This window comes from Nomia melanderi, chromosome 13 (genome assembly GCF_051020985.1).
Source record: "Nomia melanderi isolate GNS246 chromosome 13, iyNomMela1, whole genome shotgun sequence".
NCBI lineage: Eukaryota > Metazoa > Arthropoda > Insecta > Hymenoptera > Halictidae > Nomia > Nomia melanderi.
Genome location: NC_135011.1, coordinates 7,100,707 through 7,116,367, shown reverse-complemented (window position 1 = coordinate 7,116,367; position 15,661 = coordinate 7,100,707). Strand labels below are relative to the sequence as shown.

The following is a 15,661-nucleotide window of genomic DNA, read 5'->3' as shown; positions in this document are numbered from 1 at the left end:
CACTAAAATGTAGATATAATGTACCCACAGCTTCGATTTCCCAAAGCTTAATGCAAATGCCCGCAAAGTTAGAAATATGAGTATTCTTAGAATACATCAGAATCCATGCAATAAAGAAATTTCCAATTTCCACGAGCTAATCTACGAGGATTCCCTCGGAAAGTCCGTACTCCAATTACCATTCTCAAATAGGTGAACCGGTAATCATACCCAAAGAAGAAGTTTCTCCAACCAGCATTCCCTGAAACACGCCAAAGTCCCCGAATCCAAGCCAATCAATTTTCCCAATCCTCTTCAATTCATCTCCGTAAAAATGTGCCTAATCCACGCAAAGGTGCTCCGTCGAGGTCAAAGTAGCAACGTTGTCTCCACAGGAGTGGAAATCCACAAATTGTTCACCATCTTGACTGAAACTCGGCTTCCCCCACCGCGATCGGCGGCAGGGTGTTGCGCCAGGTTTACCACTCCGCGAGCGCTATCTGGACACCTGAATCGAGAGGATTTTCACAACGCCGCGCTGCCTGACGCGAGAGAGCTCCGGCTAGGTTGTCGCGTGGGCGACCGGAAACCGTACCTTCCTACCGTCTTTGGTCGTCACTCGACGACTCGCCACGGGAAGGGGTGCCCGGGGCGAAGCAGAGAGCAAGACAGAGAGGGAGGGAGGGGCACGAGAGGAGAGGAGAGGAGAGAAAGAGAGAAAGAGAGAGAGAGAGAGAGAGAGAAAAGGCAGACCGGCCAGCCAAGAACTGGCGCAGCTCAACGTTCTCCGGCCGGTACAGGCGGCCGAGGGCTGATCTCTGTCCTCATCGTCGCGTAATGCGTCCGACGTTGCACCAGGGTACCAACAGCGACCCAAGGATCTACCTGAGAAACCTACGGAAGAACTGTCCCGTTCCGTTTCCGGAAACGGCGACCCAGACGACAAGAGCAAAGGATTGCGACACCTAACGGCCGATGATGGACCAATGGAGTCGACGTGCGGCGTCGCTGATGAGTCCACGGTCTAGGGTCACTGTAAAAGGACCGAGGTTTCACGGCTGTCCGACGATTGGCTGTCGCGTGAAAGTTGGCTCCGAGACCGGCCGCCTCTCGGTGTGGGTAAACGAGCGATTTGCAGCTGCGCCGAGCCGTCGGCCCGTGATTTGGATACCTGCGATACTATTCCAGATAAGTCCGGATCCGATTCGGATGGATGACAAGGGGACTGAATGAACGGGACACCGTCTACGACATTTTTACCTTGTCAGATGGAACGTGTAAAAGGAACGGCTGAAACGTTCGTTGCCTATTGGTGATCGCCGAAGATGGCGATTGGCCTAGAGGAGTGTCCACCGATGAAGGGTAGCTTCTGCAAGGGAACCAAGGTCGATGGGAATGATTGAGAATTATTGGAGGAGATGAAGAATCGATGGTGGGGAGGATGAAGGGAGAAAGAAAAAAAAGGTAGAGAGAGTGAAAAAATGCTATCTAGGCTCTTCGGATGATAGAAAGGTGATGACCTCGATCCTACGCCTGCCGCGTATAAAACGCCGTTCCCGTCTTGCACCTCGTTCCGCCTGTTTCTGCTCGCCTGTTCTGACTGGCCTGCCCACGCCTGCCCTTCTGTCAATTATATTTACTATTTCATTCATACCGGCCGCCGCTTGGTCCACGAGCCGTGCCCATTCACGAGAACGGCCGCGCATGCCAGATCGCCTCGCGCCCGATGGCTATCCGATAGGGTAGCGCCTCCATATATGATTCGGATGGGAGTGCACCACGGGCAAAAATGTAATTTGCCGTAATCTAGGATTATACATGGTTGCGTAACACCGATGCCAGATGTATTGCGCTCTGCAACATGTACCGGGTGTCCGGCTATTCGCGATCTATCGTCGGGTTACTCCGAGGTTCGTCTGGGACCCAAGATATCTGCGTTTCTGATCGATTGTATCTTTCTTAGAGATCAGTTACGCGAAGAATGAAGTACAGAGATTTGTAGATTCAATATCAATCGTGACATTATTCTATAGATTATATAGATTCTAGGATTTCCAATTTTCCAATTTCAGACATTCTTCTGAAAGCTGAAATATCATCTTAGCAATTGATTATAGAAATCAATTAATTAAATAAAGAAATGCAGAAATAAAGTTAGGATCATGTCGAACTGAATTTCTGAATGTTTGTAGTGTTAGTGTTTATGTGCTCCGAAAGAATTGTGTTCCAAGTAGTCCCAGGATCACCCAGTACAAGCAGCGTTACGTAACAGGCGGAGCGTGGCAGGATCGGTAACCGGCAGGATTAGGATTCAGAAAAGCGCGCACGCCATTAATCAGTTTCGCCGGTCGGCGCACGCGCGGAATTCGAAGTCGCGGGAGGACCCGGAACGGATTTTCATGCTGCTCGTTGCTGAAAACAGGCTCGCCTGTCCCGCCAGGTCGGGGAATTAATACCTCGACACCGTTTCTTTCTTTGCTTTCTCACCGAGATCCTCATCGGACGGACACGCCGTGTATATACGCGCCGGACCGTGAGAAGTTTTTTCGGCTTCCAACATGGGTACCCTCACTAATCGGGCGCTAATTCGGCTGATGCGGTGGGGAAACAAACGCCGGGATCCCACTAATTCGAGTGTCGGCCGAGCGTGAAAGAAAAAGGCGACGGTTCCGAGCCTGATCATCGGACTGTGGACTTTTATGTCACAGCAAACGCTACTGGAGATAACGTCCAGGCTGGCAATGATTTTATCAAGAGTTTCCCGCGATTGTAACATCCTTTTTAACATTCTTCTCTGCTTAGGAGCTCGTCGAATTTTCAAAATTGTAGAATTGCCACTTGGAAATCATTGCTGCTCGGAGATACCGATTCATCGATCGTTGCCCAGAAAAAAGCTAATTAGCATAACGATCCACAGTTAACCGATCGCCGACCCGTTTCGTTAAATAAGGATCGCCTGAAACGCGCTGATATCCTTCGAGCTCGATGAAAATTCATGCGAACCGATTTACCGTCACGGGTTAACGATTCGCTTTTCACGATTCAGCGGAGATTAATTGCTGCCAACGGATACATATGGCTACACCCACGCAAGGTTCGAGCGATACGGGTCACTCTGATCTCGTTTTTTCCCTGTTTCGCTTGTATTTTTTTATTCCGTTACGAAGGACTCTCGTCGATCATCGAAAATCGTCGATGGAGTCGGAAACGAAACAGCCAGGTCGTTTCCTTTTCGTTGGAAGATACGAGGCCAACGTTATTTTCTAATGGATGAAACGGCCGACGAAAGCGCACACGCACACCAGCGCGCCTGATAACCCGAATAATTAAGTTTCCACGTTGATTCTTGTATTCCTATAAAGGCATCGCCTCTCGCGCCCACGCTCAATTCCTTTTCGACTCTCGTGAGACCACGGCCCCGTGATTGCAAAGCCGTTTCAGAATCTAATGATGTTTTCTCGTAACGCGCGTGTACAACTCGTTAACGATCGTTACACGCTGTTATCTATGTTATCGGCTCGTTCTCACGGCTTTCCAATGCGCCTAGGTGCTTAGTCTCCCATTAAACGAGCTAAGTGCAACGGCTCTTTTTTTATGATTGATGGTGTCATATTACGTGCTTGGAAAACAGTAAAATTAATTTTAGGCTTGCGCAACGAGACACGGTAAAAAAGAAATGTGATGATGCCTTTAGAAGTGAACGTCTTCAGCATCCGCGTCGACCAAGAAATGCTATAGTCATCTAGCGGTGGAGTTCAAGTACGAAAACTGTTCCTTGTGAATGGCAACCAGCTTTGCTGCAAAGATTTATAGATCCTAGTAATATTAAAATTCAGAATGATTTTTGTAAATGATAATTATACTTAATAAAATTTATTTATTGTTGAATTTATGACTATCATGTCGTGTTTTCTGATATTAGAGATTGTTACTACGAAAATACCATTTTAATGTCGTTTCTGATATTATCGATTCGGTCACGAATGCCAGCATGATAATGTAGTTCAGTAGTTTTTGGTAGAGTTCGTTAGTGCAATACGACTATGTTAGTCGTGTCGGTAGTGCAGGATCGTTGACGCAAAATTATATTACGTAAAATTGGTATTTATATATTTTTGTTGAAGGAAATTGAAAATTTGTTATTGCATAAGAAAATAATTTTGAGAGAAGGTAGTTTCAGTGAAACATGATCGGGAGTTCGTGGTTTTCAAACTCGATCGGTATATTCGTCGTTAGTCTGCATACGATCAACGATCGTGGAAAATAACCCACATGTTGCCTCTCTGTTTTTGTTCTGTCATTCGATCAGCTGATCAACCATGGAGACTTCAATCTTGAACGCGGTAAGTGGTCTCCCCGTATTTTCGAGCTTTTTATCTCCTTGTGTGATTAAACTTTTTTCCTCTACTAAGCGCATTAATAATTTATACATATTGCAATTATTCGTCATCGTTCTCAGTGTTTATTTGCGCAAGCTTTTCCATCTGATTTTTTATAAATATGCGACGGTGCCAGCTTTGACATCTCAGAAGTTACCTGTCAAATGTTATTCATTAATTCTGTCTTTTTACTTTTATTTTGAAAGCAGTATTTTTATTTTCTCTGGTAGAGTTCATATAATAATTTTTTTAATTGAAGGCACACGAAAGACAAAGGAGAGCCGAAGCATTATTGCAAGAAGGAAGATACGAGGAAGCAGCAAAGTGCCATGAAATAGTGGCTAGTCTCTTAGAGGAAGCACACTCTAGACTCGAATCCAACTATGTTCATTTGAAGACCTCTAGCTTATCTAGTCAAGCTCCTCCGACTGTGATTAACTCTTTCAATTCAGTGATCACTTTAGAATCTCTTGTCCTTCAACGGGACTATCACAAAAGGCAGGCTGCTGTAGTTAGGTAAGCAACAATTCATTTCATAATTTCTTATGGAATTATATGGTAAATAAACATGGATTAATGTACTTTACAGAATGAAGCAAGCACAATATGAGGAATATAAAGCTACCCTGGAAAATCAGCAGAGAGAAATTCTCAATAAACAAGCAACCAAACAACTGGAAAAAGAGACGAGCGAAGTACCTGCTGACAAATTTGATTTGTCTTTGCGTAAAGCCATATACAAGACCATCGAAGAGCAAGATAGTCTCTTAACTCTGATCTCGATACCAGACAACAAAGATATGGCATTTAAATATCCGAAAGACACTGGTACTGTTATCGAGGAGCTGAAAACAGTTAATTGCCAATTACGTTGTTTGGTTGGCAGCTTGTTGAGCCAGTTGGAGGCCAAGGAGGAGGAGGTACGTCAGCTGACAGAGCAACTTCACGCAGTGACCGTTAATCCAAACGACGACGCCAGATTAGATAATCCTCATTCTCTGCGTCTCGCGCCTTTGCCGCCTTTAACTCCACTCGAGATGCCCCTTTTCGACTTCACGTCCACGTAAAGCGTTACGTAACAATTATCGTTTCAATTTTTTCCTTGTGTTCTTCTTCTTCTCAATTAAATCTTCCATGACACACGAGGTACGAATACGTGCAAAAATCAAACCAGAATCACAATAGTACAAAAAACCAGTGTAATAACCAAGCGTTGTCCCAAGTATTCGATCTCCTGGCACATGATGTATGTCCGGGTGTACAACAATCACAATTTTGAATCGTACAAAGGCAAGATTATGTTACCGCGTCGTATCCGAATCTTGATACATGATCTAGTACTTATATTTATTTGTTCGATGCTATTCAGAGGGATCAAAATACATATCATCTGTAGGTACTATGTAGCTGTAACCGTGCACACCCCATTTCCGCGTGCGAAAACCTGTAAGGTTCCACATCAAACGCGCGAACGGCCATGAAAACGGACAGTCTCCGGATCGAAATACTGCCATTCGGATACCCTTAGGCAGATACGAATAGGATAAGCAACAAAATATGTTCATCGTGGCATTGTACAGCGTCAGTGTAAGTGCGTGTATGTATGTGAGTGTAATGTCGGTTGTTAATTGTCGGTTCTCGTATCGTATTGTATAATTACTCGTTGCTTGATCTGTTTAAATGTTAATGTCGAATACGTATGAGACCTTTGGAATACTCTATTGTATACTATGTGATGTTGCTCAATAAAATATTCACTCGAGAAAAACTGCCTTATTCGTTTCCCTTTTCCGCAAGTAACTAGAAATAAATCTGAAATTCAGTATTCTGTGCAGAATTAAACTTTACTTAAATCGATTTGCTTTACGATTTATTTTTATCCAAGCAAACAGGAATTTATATCAAACCGGATAGCCTAATAATAGCAAACGGTTCCTAGATCCACCGATAAAATTATTGATTCTACTATAGCAACGATAAGTTAACACCTTCAGCGTCGATATCTAAACCTAAAATAATTTCGAAAAGTATGTGAAACTGGTGGCAAAGAATAAAAAAAGCAAAATGTTCAAAAAGCAACAAAATCGTTAGTGCTACTCTCCGCAGGATCGACGCATCGTAAAATGATTAGATCATCGTGGACAGAGAAATCAGAGAAAATTCGTGACTGGAACGATGGAACAATCGGGTGAAGTAATAACGATTTTCATAGGACAGGCTGGAGCGCAACTAGCGATGTCCTGTTGGGAACTGTTCTGCCTGGAACACGGCTTATTGCCCAATGGCTGCTTTTGTCCTGGCTATTATCCGCAGGACACATCGATTCGTGCGTTTTTCTCGCAGTTGAACGTGAGCAAGAACTCAAATAAACTTTCACGCGACTTTTCACGGCAAGGACACTCAATTTTCAGGAAAGAAAACTGACTCCTCGTACGATAATCATTGATTTAGAGCCCACAGTGATCGATGAGATCAGAACTGGCCCTTACAGGGGATTCTTCAATCCTCAATCCTTGATTTCCGGGAAAGAAGATGCGTCTAACAATTTTGCGGCAGGATATTATTCGGTTGGTCGCGAGATGATCGACTTAGCGGTGCATCGTGTTTGCAGAACATGGGAACAATGCTCTAAACCAACTGGTTTCATGGTTTTCAGGTAGATGATAGCTGTAGAAGGACACATCACACGTGACAGATAGAATTCAATAAACATGAATGTGGCAGTTAACACTAAGATTACAGAATGCGTCAGTTTGACGCATATTGAAGTTTATGAACACTAGTTAGTAAATGTTTACGTCGATTTTAATTCATGCAATTACACAAATATGTATTATAATTGTCTATTTTTAATTTCTAAATACTAAGACCTGCATGAACGAACATCAATTTTTCTGAAAACAATAGAATATACTATATAATATCCATAAACCTAGTGTTAAAGGAGAAGAATCGATTAGAATGCTTCTTTATAGTTTCCCTTTTCTAAGGTCGCTAAATGGAGGTACTGGTGGAGGGTTCGGTAATCTATTGCTAGAACGACTGACATCAGACTTCCCGAAACATGTCACCGTAGATTTTGCCATTTGCCCGGCTCCGAATATTTCTAATATCATTGTAGAGCCGTACAACGCAGTTTTTGCTGCACATGGCAGCATGGACCACGTGGATTGCAGCTTTCTCACTGATAACGAGGCCCTTTACGATATCTGCAAAAGGTTGTCCTCACTTATCAAGTATCACAGTTACATATCAGAATGAAGATTGTCTACATTTCTTTAATGACACGATTGATCTACGTGATATCTCTATAACCACTTAAAATATTCTGTTAACTTTGCACCAACACTCAAGTATACTTCAATTCTGAACCTAGGAACTTGGACTTGGAAGATGCAACTTACACGAACCTGAACAGAATCTTAGCTCAAGTGGTCTCTAGCATTACAGCTTCGATGAGGTTCGAAGGATCGGTGAACGTGACCCTGGAAGAGCTGCAGACCAACCTGATACCATTCCCCAGGATTCATTACTGTTTAGCAACCTATGCTCCGTTGATCAGCCCTAAAAGAGCCTTCCACGCGGAGATCACGACACAACAGATCACTTACGACTGCTTCGAGCCTTCGAATCAAGTGCCAATCAAATAATTGATCAAAGATCGTTCAATCGGAAGTATAATTGAAATAATCCGTGTTTGCATCTGATCGAATTAATCGAATTGCAGATGATGAAATGCGACCCAAGTACCGGTGCCTATACGAGCTGTTGCCTGCTCTACCGTGGCGACGTGGGTCCCAATGACGTCAACAAAGCTATCGCTTCGTTAAAAGGGAAAAAATCCATTCAGTTTGTCGGATGGAGTCCTACAGGGTTCAAGGTGATCATAGTTAATAATCATTGGATTATGTAATTTCATTGGTGAATGACACGATGCGTAAACATGGGTTATCAATGGCTTGGCAGTATTTCTTATTGGTTATCAACTGACGTAAATCGATGGCGTCGCATTGCGAATGTTCCTTAATTTCCATCACCGATCTCTCAATTTTTCTATTCGAAATGATGATAGCTTGATTAAGAATTAGGTATAGGAATTCTTTTACTGAAAATCAGTAACACGTGAAACGATTGCAGGTAGGGATCAACTACCAGCCTACAACATCGGTCCCTGGCGGTGATTTAGCAAGCTCCAGACGAACAGTTTCGATGCTCAGCAACAATACTGCTGTTCGACAAATGTGGACTGCACTTGTGAATAAATTCGACATGATGTACGAGAAAAAAGCATTCGTGCATCACTATATAAGTGAGGGGATGGAGGAAAGTCTTTTTCAGGAGGCTAGGGACAACATAGAAACCTTAATCAACGATTACAAGGAGGTCGAGAAATGAGCAATGCTCTGTGGACCCTGATGAAACCGGATATTGCTGAAAACACAAACGTAATTCTCTCGAATATTTCAATTATTATCTGAGATGTATGTCGGGATTAAAATCCCAGCTAAATTTAGAACCATCAATCGGTCGGAATTATCAATATGAATAATTATAAGATAGAGCAACGAATATTGTTCTTGAGGAGCCTGGGAATACCGAAGCTCATTCTTCATTACCTCCAAGTAACAACGCAAATTTAATTCTTTTCAAAGCTTCTATTAATATCCACCGTAAATGCCACGATTAAAAAACTCCTTAAATTTAGAACCAGTGTGATCAAACGAGATTACCGACATAAATAACCACAGAAAGAACGAAGTCTGCTTCCAGACCCTACAAGCAAAGTCTTCTATCCTCAACGTTTAGACTTCAAGTGTTATCTTGCAAAGCTTAAAAGCCGATTCCACATTACCATAATGAAATGCTTCGCTAATCTCAGTGATCGAAGAGGATGCCAAGCAGACAGAGATTGAACACCACCAATGGAATCTTCAAAATCAACAAAATTGATCTCGGATTACGAGAATTAATGTTTGAAAGAAGAGGAATTTTTTTTCGTATCGTTCTTTGTCAGGAAGAGAAAAGATCGGCTCGATCATGCGAGATTAAAGAGAACCCGCGGTTGATAACGGAGACTGCCGTTGCCAGACTCTCTGGCACCAGTGGTGTGACTCGCACTCAAGAGAGCGTGTTCCACGCTTGGCTCCCACCGTTTTGCGCAGCGCGCTGATAATGAGCGCCTACTATGGAACTCGCCACGCGCCCTCCTCGAACAACAACAATGTATCCCGAGCATGGTTCACGTAACGCCGTGCACACGATAACGACCCTGGCTGACTGGTTAATTCCCGATGACAACGGTGCGTCACCTGCTTTGTTCTGGAAATAATCGGAACTTTATCTTTCGAGATACGACTGGGATTCGACAGACTTAGCGTGGAAGCTCGCGGTTCAATGGGGAATTATGTTTTTTACTATAGAACGATCCTTAGAGATCTTGGGAAGCAACAATAAAAATTATGACAATCGAGGACCATAAAGCAGTAAACTGGGGCTTTCCTATTTTCTTCGCGTGAACTTTATCTGCGCTGTATCTGCTTTTCTTGACTACGGTTGACTTAAGGTATTATCCCTTTACACTCGAAAGTGTTTTCGTTATTCAACGTTTTCGAATGAAATATTAATGGTACTTTTCACGACTAACATGAATATAATATACAAAGGGATAGAATCATTCTATTTCGACATTTTATTTCTAATTACATTGTATGAACTTTGATATTGAATATTGAACTTCATTTCACATCAGACCAAGTGATGACTGAGTCACCCCTCGGGTACAAAGGGTTAATATCTCTTATATACCACAGAATCTTATGATTCGATCGTTGAAAATCTATCATTGATCCCAACTTTTCCTACACGGGAAACATTATTGAACAAACACAAACACATCGTAACAGTAATTCAATCGCCTCCTCGTGTCGCTCTTAATTTCAAAAGTGCCCGTACCAAAATACTACGAACAACTCCGAGAAGAATAACCGATTCATTATAATTAATAACATTTCGTTCCTCCTTTGTGTTCAGTCTGCAACGTCACGGAAACAATCGATTCCCCAAAGTATCGAGACGATCAATCGTCGATCTAACCAGAGGTGCGGCAACGGTGTCTTGAACTTTGTCTAACATTCTCGAACACGGGACACCTCGAGTCGCGACAATCGAGAAGCACCTGCGATGCTGATAACGATAACGTATCGCTTTCGCTTCGGTTAGACCGCATACCCTGCCCCCCAGCGAAGACGCGCTCGCTCAAAATCTAACGTTTCACGTGTATTTGGACACGCTCCATATTTTACGTAATTCCCATTCAGTCGCAATTAGATTTCCTCGCAGGATCTCGATCGGGAACCAAGGGTTTTCGGTCCTCGAAGGAACGTTAATCCCTAGTTCGCGACGGATTTATCGAGAACACATCGTTCGCCGTTTATCAGCGACGGAGAAGGCACGAGCTGGCCCGTTATCGAGATTCGCGATCGCCTTTATCGCGATCACGACGTCTGCTCGCTTCACCTCGCGATGCCACGAAAGATTCACGTGAATCATGCGATCGCTCTCTCTGTTTCTATTTCTCTCTTTCTTCAAGTCTGCTCTGCTTCCGCTGTCTATGTGTTTCTGCGCGATATCGGTGGCCAGACAGCATTTTACGTCGGAGATCGTTATATACCAATTACATTAGACAGACGGCGCGGCCCCGATGAACTCGCGGCTCACCGTGACAAACGCAAATTTTCCATTCGACGGCTGATGGAACTCTCCTTTCACTGTGTGACGTATGACCTAACCCGAACACGAGAAAGATTACTGGCCGAATTTCTTTTTCGTCATTACCGATTGTTCGATTTATCGGTTAGAGACTTTATTTCTTTTGGTAGTTCGAATTATTGAATTCTATGTTGGATTGGCAGTTGTTCCTTAGTTTCTTCCTATGGTATTTTTCTAGGAAATATGTGAAGGTTATTAAGTCTTGAAACTTCGATATCTTAAAATATTTTGATCGAAAGCTAAACAATTTTGAAGCTTCTGCGAACATATCGAAGTCTGCCTAAGGTTTTCGTGATAGACTTTTAATGTGGAGAATGTGACTTGTGAAATCCTTGCTTTGAATTGTTTATTTCATCCTTAGTTTTTAACAAGATGTTTAATCTTGTTTTCACGCATTAATCGTCGAGCCTGAAGTGGATAAGTCTAATAGATAAGTCACTTTCACCTTGACCTTTCTACGCCAGAAAAGCTTCATTATATTATAAAAGTGACGTAAAACGATGATTTAACAGTAACAGAGTCAATTAATGCGAAGCAAATTGCTAGGGAAGTGGGGGAACGTAAATATTTTGTATATCGGTCCAGTTCACGACCATTGAACTCTAAATTCTCCATGCGAGGAAGGAACTGATGAGGATCCAGAATCGCTTTGCGAACTTTGGCTCGCCGTGTCACCAGGACATTGACGCAATCTAAATTGAAAGAATTTAATAAGTACGGAGGTCACACGTGTCCGGTACTAAATACTGGCGATATTAGAATTCTTCTGGTCCGAGTTCATGCAAGAATTTCACTCGTTTATCGCGGGATGACCTTCGCACCGAAACAATTGAAACGTTATTTTTCATTTTCATTCCGCAAAGTGGGATTTTCCGAGTCGCCTGGTCCGCGTGTGCAAAAGGAAAGAGAGAAAAATAATATAAACGGCGTGGAAGATCTTGTATTAAGTGGTTGATAGACCGTATCAACGATTAACCGATAAGACTGCACCAGGTGGCCAATGGACGCTGTTCGATAAACGCAAAGTTACGAATTTCACGCGCGACTCGCAAGTTAAAAATAAAATACCGCGAAATTAATGAGGGCCGGTGTCCGATCAGGCACGTTGCTTGTGGGCTGACACGTTCGAAAGAGTGCCGACACAAATTTCCGATCGAGCCGATCACCTGATCGACTACAATCGCGGAACCGATGTAATACGAACGAAGGAGTCGTGCGCACGCGTTGCTGTTTGATAAGAAACTAGACTGGAAGAAGATTAGACGGATAAAAAGTTAGTTAGTCTCGGAATATCCAGGTATTCACAGGACGAAGTTAGATATGCAGGAAGAAAATTAAGGGTTTTGCAGAAAGAACATGCAAATTGTCAAATTTAAAAAAATTGAAATTTGAAATTTTGCATTTTAAACTTTGAAACTCTAATACTTGAAATTAGAAATTAGAATTTAGAATTTAAAATTTGAAATTTGTAACTTGAAACTTGAAATATGAAAATGTTGAATGATTAGCAGGTCTGGCTTCCAAAAGCATTTATTTTTTAATTAAAAATAGAAAACAGAGTATATGTATTCGTGTAAATTTAGTAACCGTTCGCTTGGAATGCTCGTTCAGAACTAACTCTAGAAGAGCGTGATTACAAAGAGCCCTGTGCGGAAGGGTAAAAATATGTTTTTGACCGTTTTGGGGGAAAAAAAACTAGCAAACTAACGGTAAAGAATGGCAGTGAACTGACCGTTTTATGACCCTTTCTTAGGATGCTTTCGTCGAACGTGCATAAAGACCACGATTCAAAATACACATCGTGAGTCGATTTATGCCAAAATCTAACAGAAAACATTTAAAAAGTAGAATTTGTTGCCTTTGACGTACGAAACTAACTCAATCAACGAAAAAGCTGTACCGAGTTTCCGTGACACGTTCCACTTTCTATCTACTTTTTATAGATATCGGCCCCTCGCCTTGTAATTTCTTTTGCCGCACTCGATAGAACTACCTTGTCGTTAATAATTTCCCAGAAGAGGAGGAGTGTTCCGTGCTTGCTCTGAGTCTACGTTTGGTCTAAAATGGAACAATTGATAACAGAGGAGAAATATTTAATGTGAAATCAAAAGAATCGAGTGACACTCATATCCCTTAAATTCTATTCAAAGTCGCCGACAGTATTCGAATTTGTCGCGATACCGCAAGCACAAGGTACAGGCTTTTCTCTCGCAGACATTCCACCGTTTTCTCGCGTGAGGGAAAATTCTTTTCTTGTGTCATCTTGGTTTAGGGTCTGTTTGGAAAGAGCTTCGGGGATCGGTGTGGCACGAGAGAACTGCACACGAAAGTGACTTGTACTTTTCTCGTGAGAGCACGACCGCAGACAACGATTGCGAACACGTTTTTCCCTCGTGAGATACAGATACAGGGATCCAGGAAGAAAACTGCTTCGAGAATCATCGCGTGACGTCCGTGCATGACCGACCACACGAACCAACCGCGTCAGAGACAAAGTGCACCGTAGAAAATGCGAAATGTCATCAGACTGTGAATTTCATGGAAATATACATCTTTAATTCTTATTCATTCCACCGCGCAGCAAGCAAAATGACGAGTCCTCATTAAATGTTCTTGAACATTCCAATTCGCTTCAGATAATCCAACGCGCAATAAACGCATAAAATTCCAATGTAGTTGATATATTAAACAACATATTAAAAACTGAATTACAACCAGTTATCGCAAAAGAATTATTTTACATCCTCCATTCTCAAGACACCCAAAGTATGCGTTGATTCAATATTCCGAAAAATACAATAAAAAATCAAGTAATCTCCTATACCTACATTGAATACAGCATACACCAAAAGGTATAATATCACATAATATTCAACAAAAAATTCTGCACAAAAGCATTTACCCTGTTGAATAAATACCATTATCACCTTCCACTTCGTGGAAGCTTCTTCCACCGGAGATTCGTTGATTGTCACCGCGCGAGCACGAATTAAGCGTGTACATTGCGATGGAAAAATTGTTCAATGATTTCAGCGTATCTGACGCGTATAGCGCAAACATCCAACCGAGCCGAGAGATTCGTCGCGGTATTTACTGGGATCGATTTAGATCACCTAAGCGTCGCGTGGACAAGCGAAAAACCGTGTCACGCATTACCGGTGTCGGACTGTTTCGCAATTTGACAGCGATATCGGTATAAACAACGATAATGTTAATAATACCGAGAAAAGGAAGAAATATCGTTGTTTGTCGGGTCTAACGTCGAATTGACACGCTCGGATCGAATTGATCGAGCCGCACGCGTTGGATCAAGGCCTCGCTTAAAATTTCCACTTGCGAACGATAGTCGTAGGTGTGAACCGAGAACCAGTCCGCCAATGATCCCCGGTGCATTGTTCTACAGCTTCTCTCGCTTAACGCTGCGAGCACAGCCCCGGGTCTCTTTGACCCCATGCGAAAGCAATTTTTGTTGAGAGAACGCTTTGTTCGAGCTTTAGGGGTGCAAGCTTATTTCAGACAACGTTGTTCCAGCGGAACAAAGCTGTCATTCTGAAGAGCTTTTATCATTGCGAAGTAATTTTTCCTGATGGAAGGAGCTGATTTTGTTTGTACACAGTCGTGATTTAGTAATTAAGAATTATTGTTAGCCAACCGAATAAGATCTGCCATTTTTCTTTAGCAACGCGTTGCCTTTTATCTTGTCGATTTTTTCTGTTGTCATTTAGTAAGTTTTGAACTGAGATTATTCGCAATCCGTTGAATATCTTGTTTTCATAAAACAAAGTTTTTGATCAAATCAGTTCGATGAGTTCAATTAAAGTTAATGGAAAAGGTTGTATGTATAGTCTTTTAGATGGTTGCATAAGAGTTAAGACGAGTTTCGATGATAATGTTAGGAATGATGGGTAATTGTCAGTAGGATTTGAACGCCTAAGTTGTTTATGGAAGGATTGGGTATTCCTGAAATTGTATAGTGATGCACGTTACACCGAATGTTGCATCATTGTTCCTCGGAATCGTTGGAGACGATAATTCCGAATTTCCTTTATACACTAAACTAAAATTGTTAAATTTCAGTCTGTACTGTAACATTGCGGTACAGGAAGTGCAGTTAAATTTAACCATCTTTCAACATTATTACGAGACTGTCGATATACCCAGTAAAAAAGATGAACTTCAGCTTTATTGCGAATGCTGCAAATCGATCCACGCGAAGCCGTAGGCTTATATAAATGCCCGTAATCTCGAAATAACGCGCAAATAGAAATAATTTCTTTCCAGACTGTTCATGAGGCACGGGAGTGATCGGATCGCAAACAAGGTCGATGATCGCTTCCCCGAATCCTTCTGCAAATTCCCACATTGTTGCTTAACACCGCAACAAACATCACATAATTAAAAGTTAATTTACCAATATTAGCTTTGAACATTTGTCTAACTCCAAACAAAAAGATGAAGAACGAAATCAATATAAACAGAATCAAAACAAACGTGACGACACTATAAAAATTAAAAACCTGCTCAGGTTGAAAATT

The 15,661-nt window shown here is 42.2% G+C and overlaps 2 protein-coding genes across 3 annotated transcripts; both read left to right on the top strand.

Moving 5' to 3' along the window:
- The first annotated feature begins 4,039 nt into the window (after window positions 1-4,039).
- On the top strand, window positions 4,040-6,126 carry LOC116423994 (nuclear receptor-binding factor 2). 2 transcript variants are annotated; one of them, XM_031969845.2, is made up of 4 exons: window positions 4,041-4,322; window positions 4,618-4,874; window positions 4,948-5,278; window positions 5,755-6,126. In XM_031969845.2, the coding sequence occupies exons 1-4, from the start codon at window positions 4,299-4,301 to the stop codon at window positions 5,806-5,808; spliced, it is 666 nt and encodes a 221-aa protein (XP_031825705.1). In that variant the 5' UTR covers window positions 4,041-4,298; the 3' UTR covers window positions 5,809-6,126. The 2 variants fall into 2 exon arrangements, with proteins under 2 accessions (XP_031825704.1, XP_031825705.1); XM_031969844.2 differs by having other exon boundaries at window positions 4,040-4,322; window positions 4,948-6,126.
- A 407-nt stretch (window positions 6,127-6,533) lies between these two features.
- On the top strand, window positions 6,534-8,753 carry LOC116423996 (tubulin alpha-2/alpha-4 chain). Its single transcript, XM_031969852.2, has 6 exons — window positions 6,534-6,707; window positions 6,770-7,014; window positions 7,349-7,576; window positions 7,735-7,993; window positions 8,086-8,238; window positions 8,496-8,753. The coding sequence occupies exons 1-6, from the start codon at window positions 6,534-6,536 to the stop codon at window positions 8,751-8,753; spliced, it is 1,317 nt and encodes a 438-aa protein (XP_031825712.1).
- Window positions 8,754-15,661: the final 6,908 nt, after the last annotated feature.

What these genes read in the sequence shown, in the direction of transcription:
- LOC116423994 (XM_031969844.2), top strand. Translation starts at nt 4,299, where the DNA reads ATGGAGACTTCAATCTTGAACGCG. An exon ending in AGACTTCAATCTTGAACGCG is followed by an intron (nt 4,323 to 4,617) that starts GTAAGTGGTCTC and finishes TTTTAATTGAAG; the next exon opens with GCACACGAAAGACAAAGGAG. An exon ending in AGGCAGGCTGCTGTAGTTAG is followed by an intron (nt 4,875 to 4,947) that starts GTAAGCAACAAT and finishes TGTACTTTACAG; the next exon opens with AATGAAGCAAGCACAATATG.
- LOC116423996 (XM_031969852.2), top strand. Translation starts at nt 6,534, where the DNA reads ATGGAACAATCGGGTGAAGTAATAACGATTTTCATAGGACAGGCTGGA. An exon ending in CTTTACGATATCTGCAAAAG is followed by an intron (nt 7,577 to 7,734) that starts GTTGTCCTCACT and finishes TTCTGAACCTAG; the next exon opens with GAACTTGGACTTGGAAGATG. An exon ending in GCTTCGAGCCTTCGAATCAA is followed by an intron (nt 7,994 to 8,085) that starts GTGCCAATCAAA and finishes ATCGAATTGCAG; the next exon opens with ATGATGAAATGCGACCCAAG.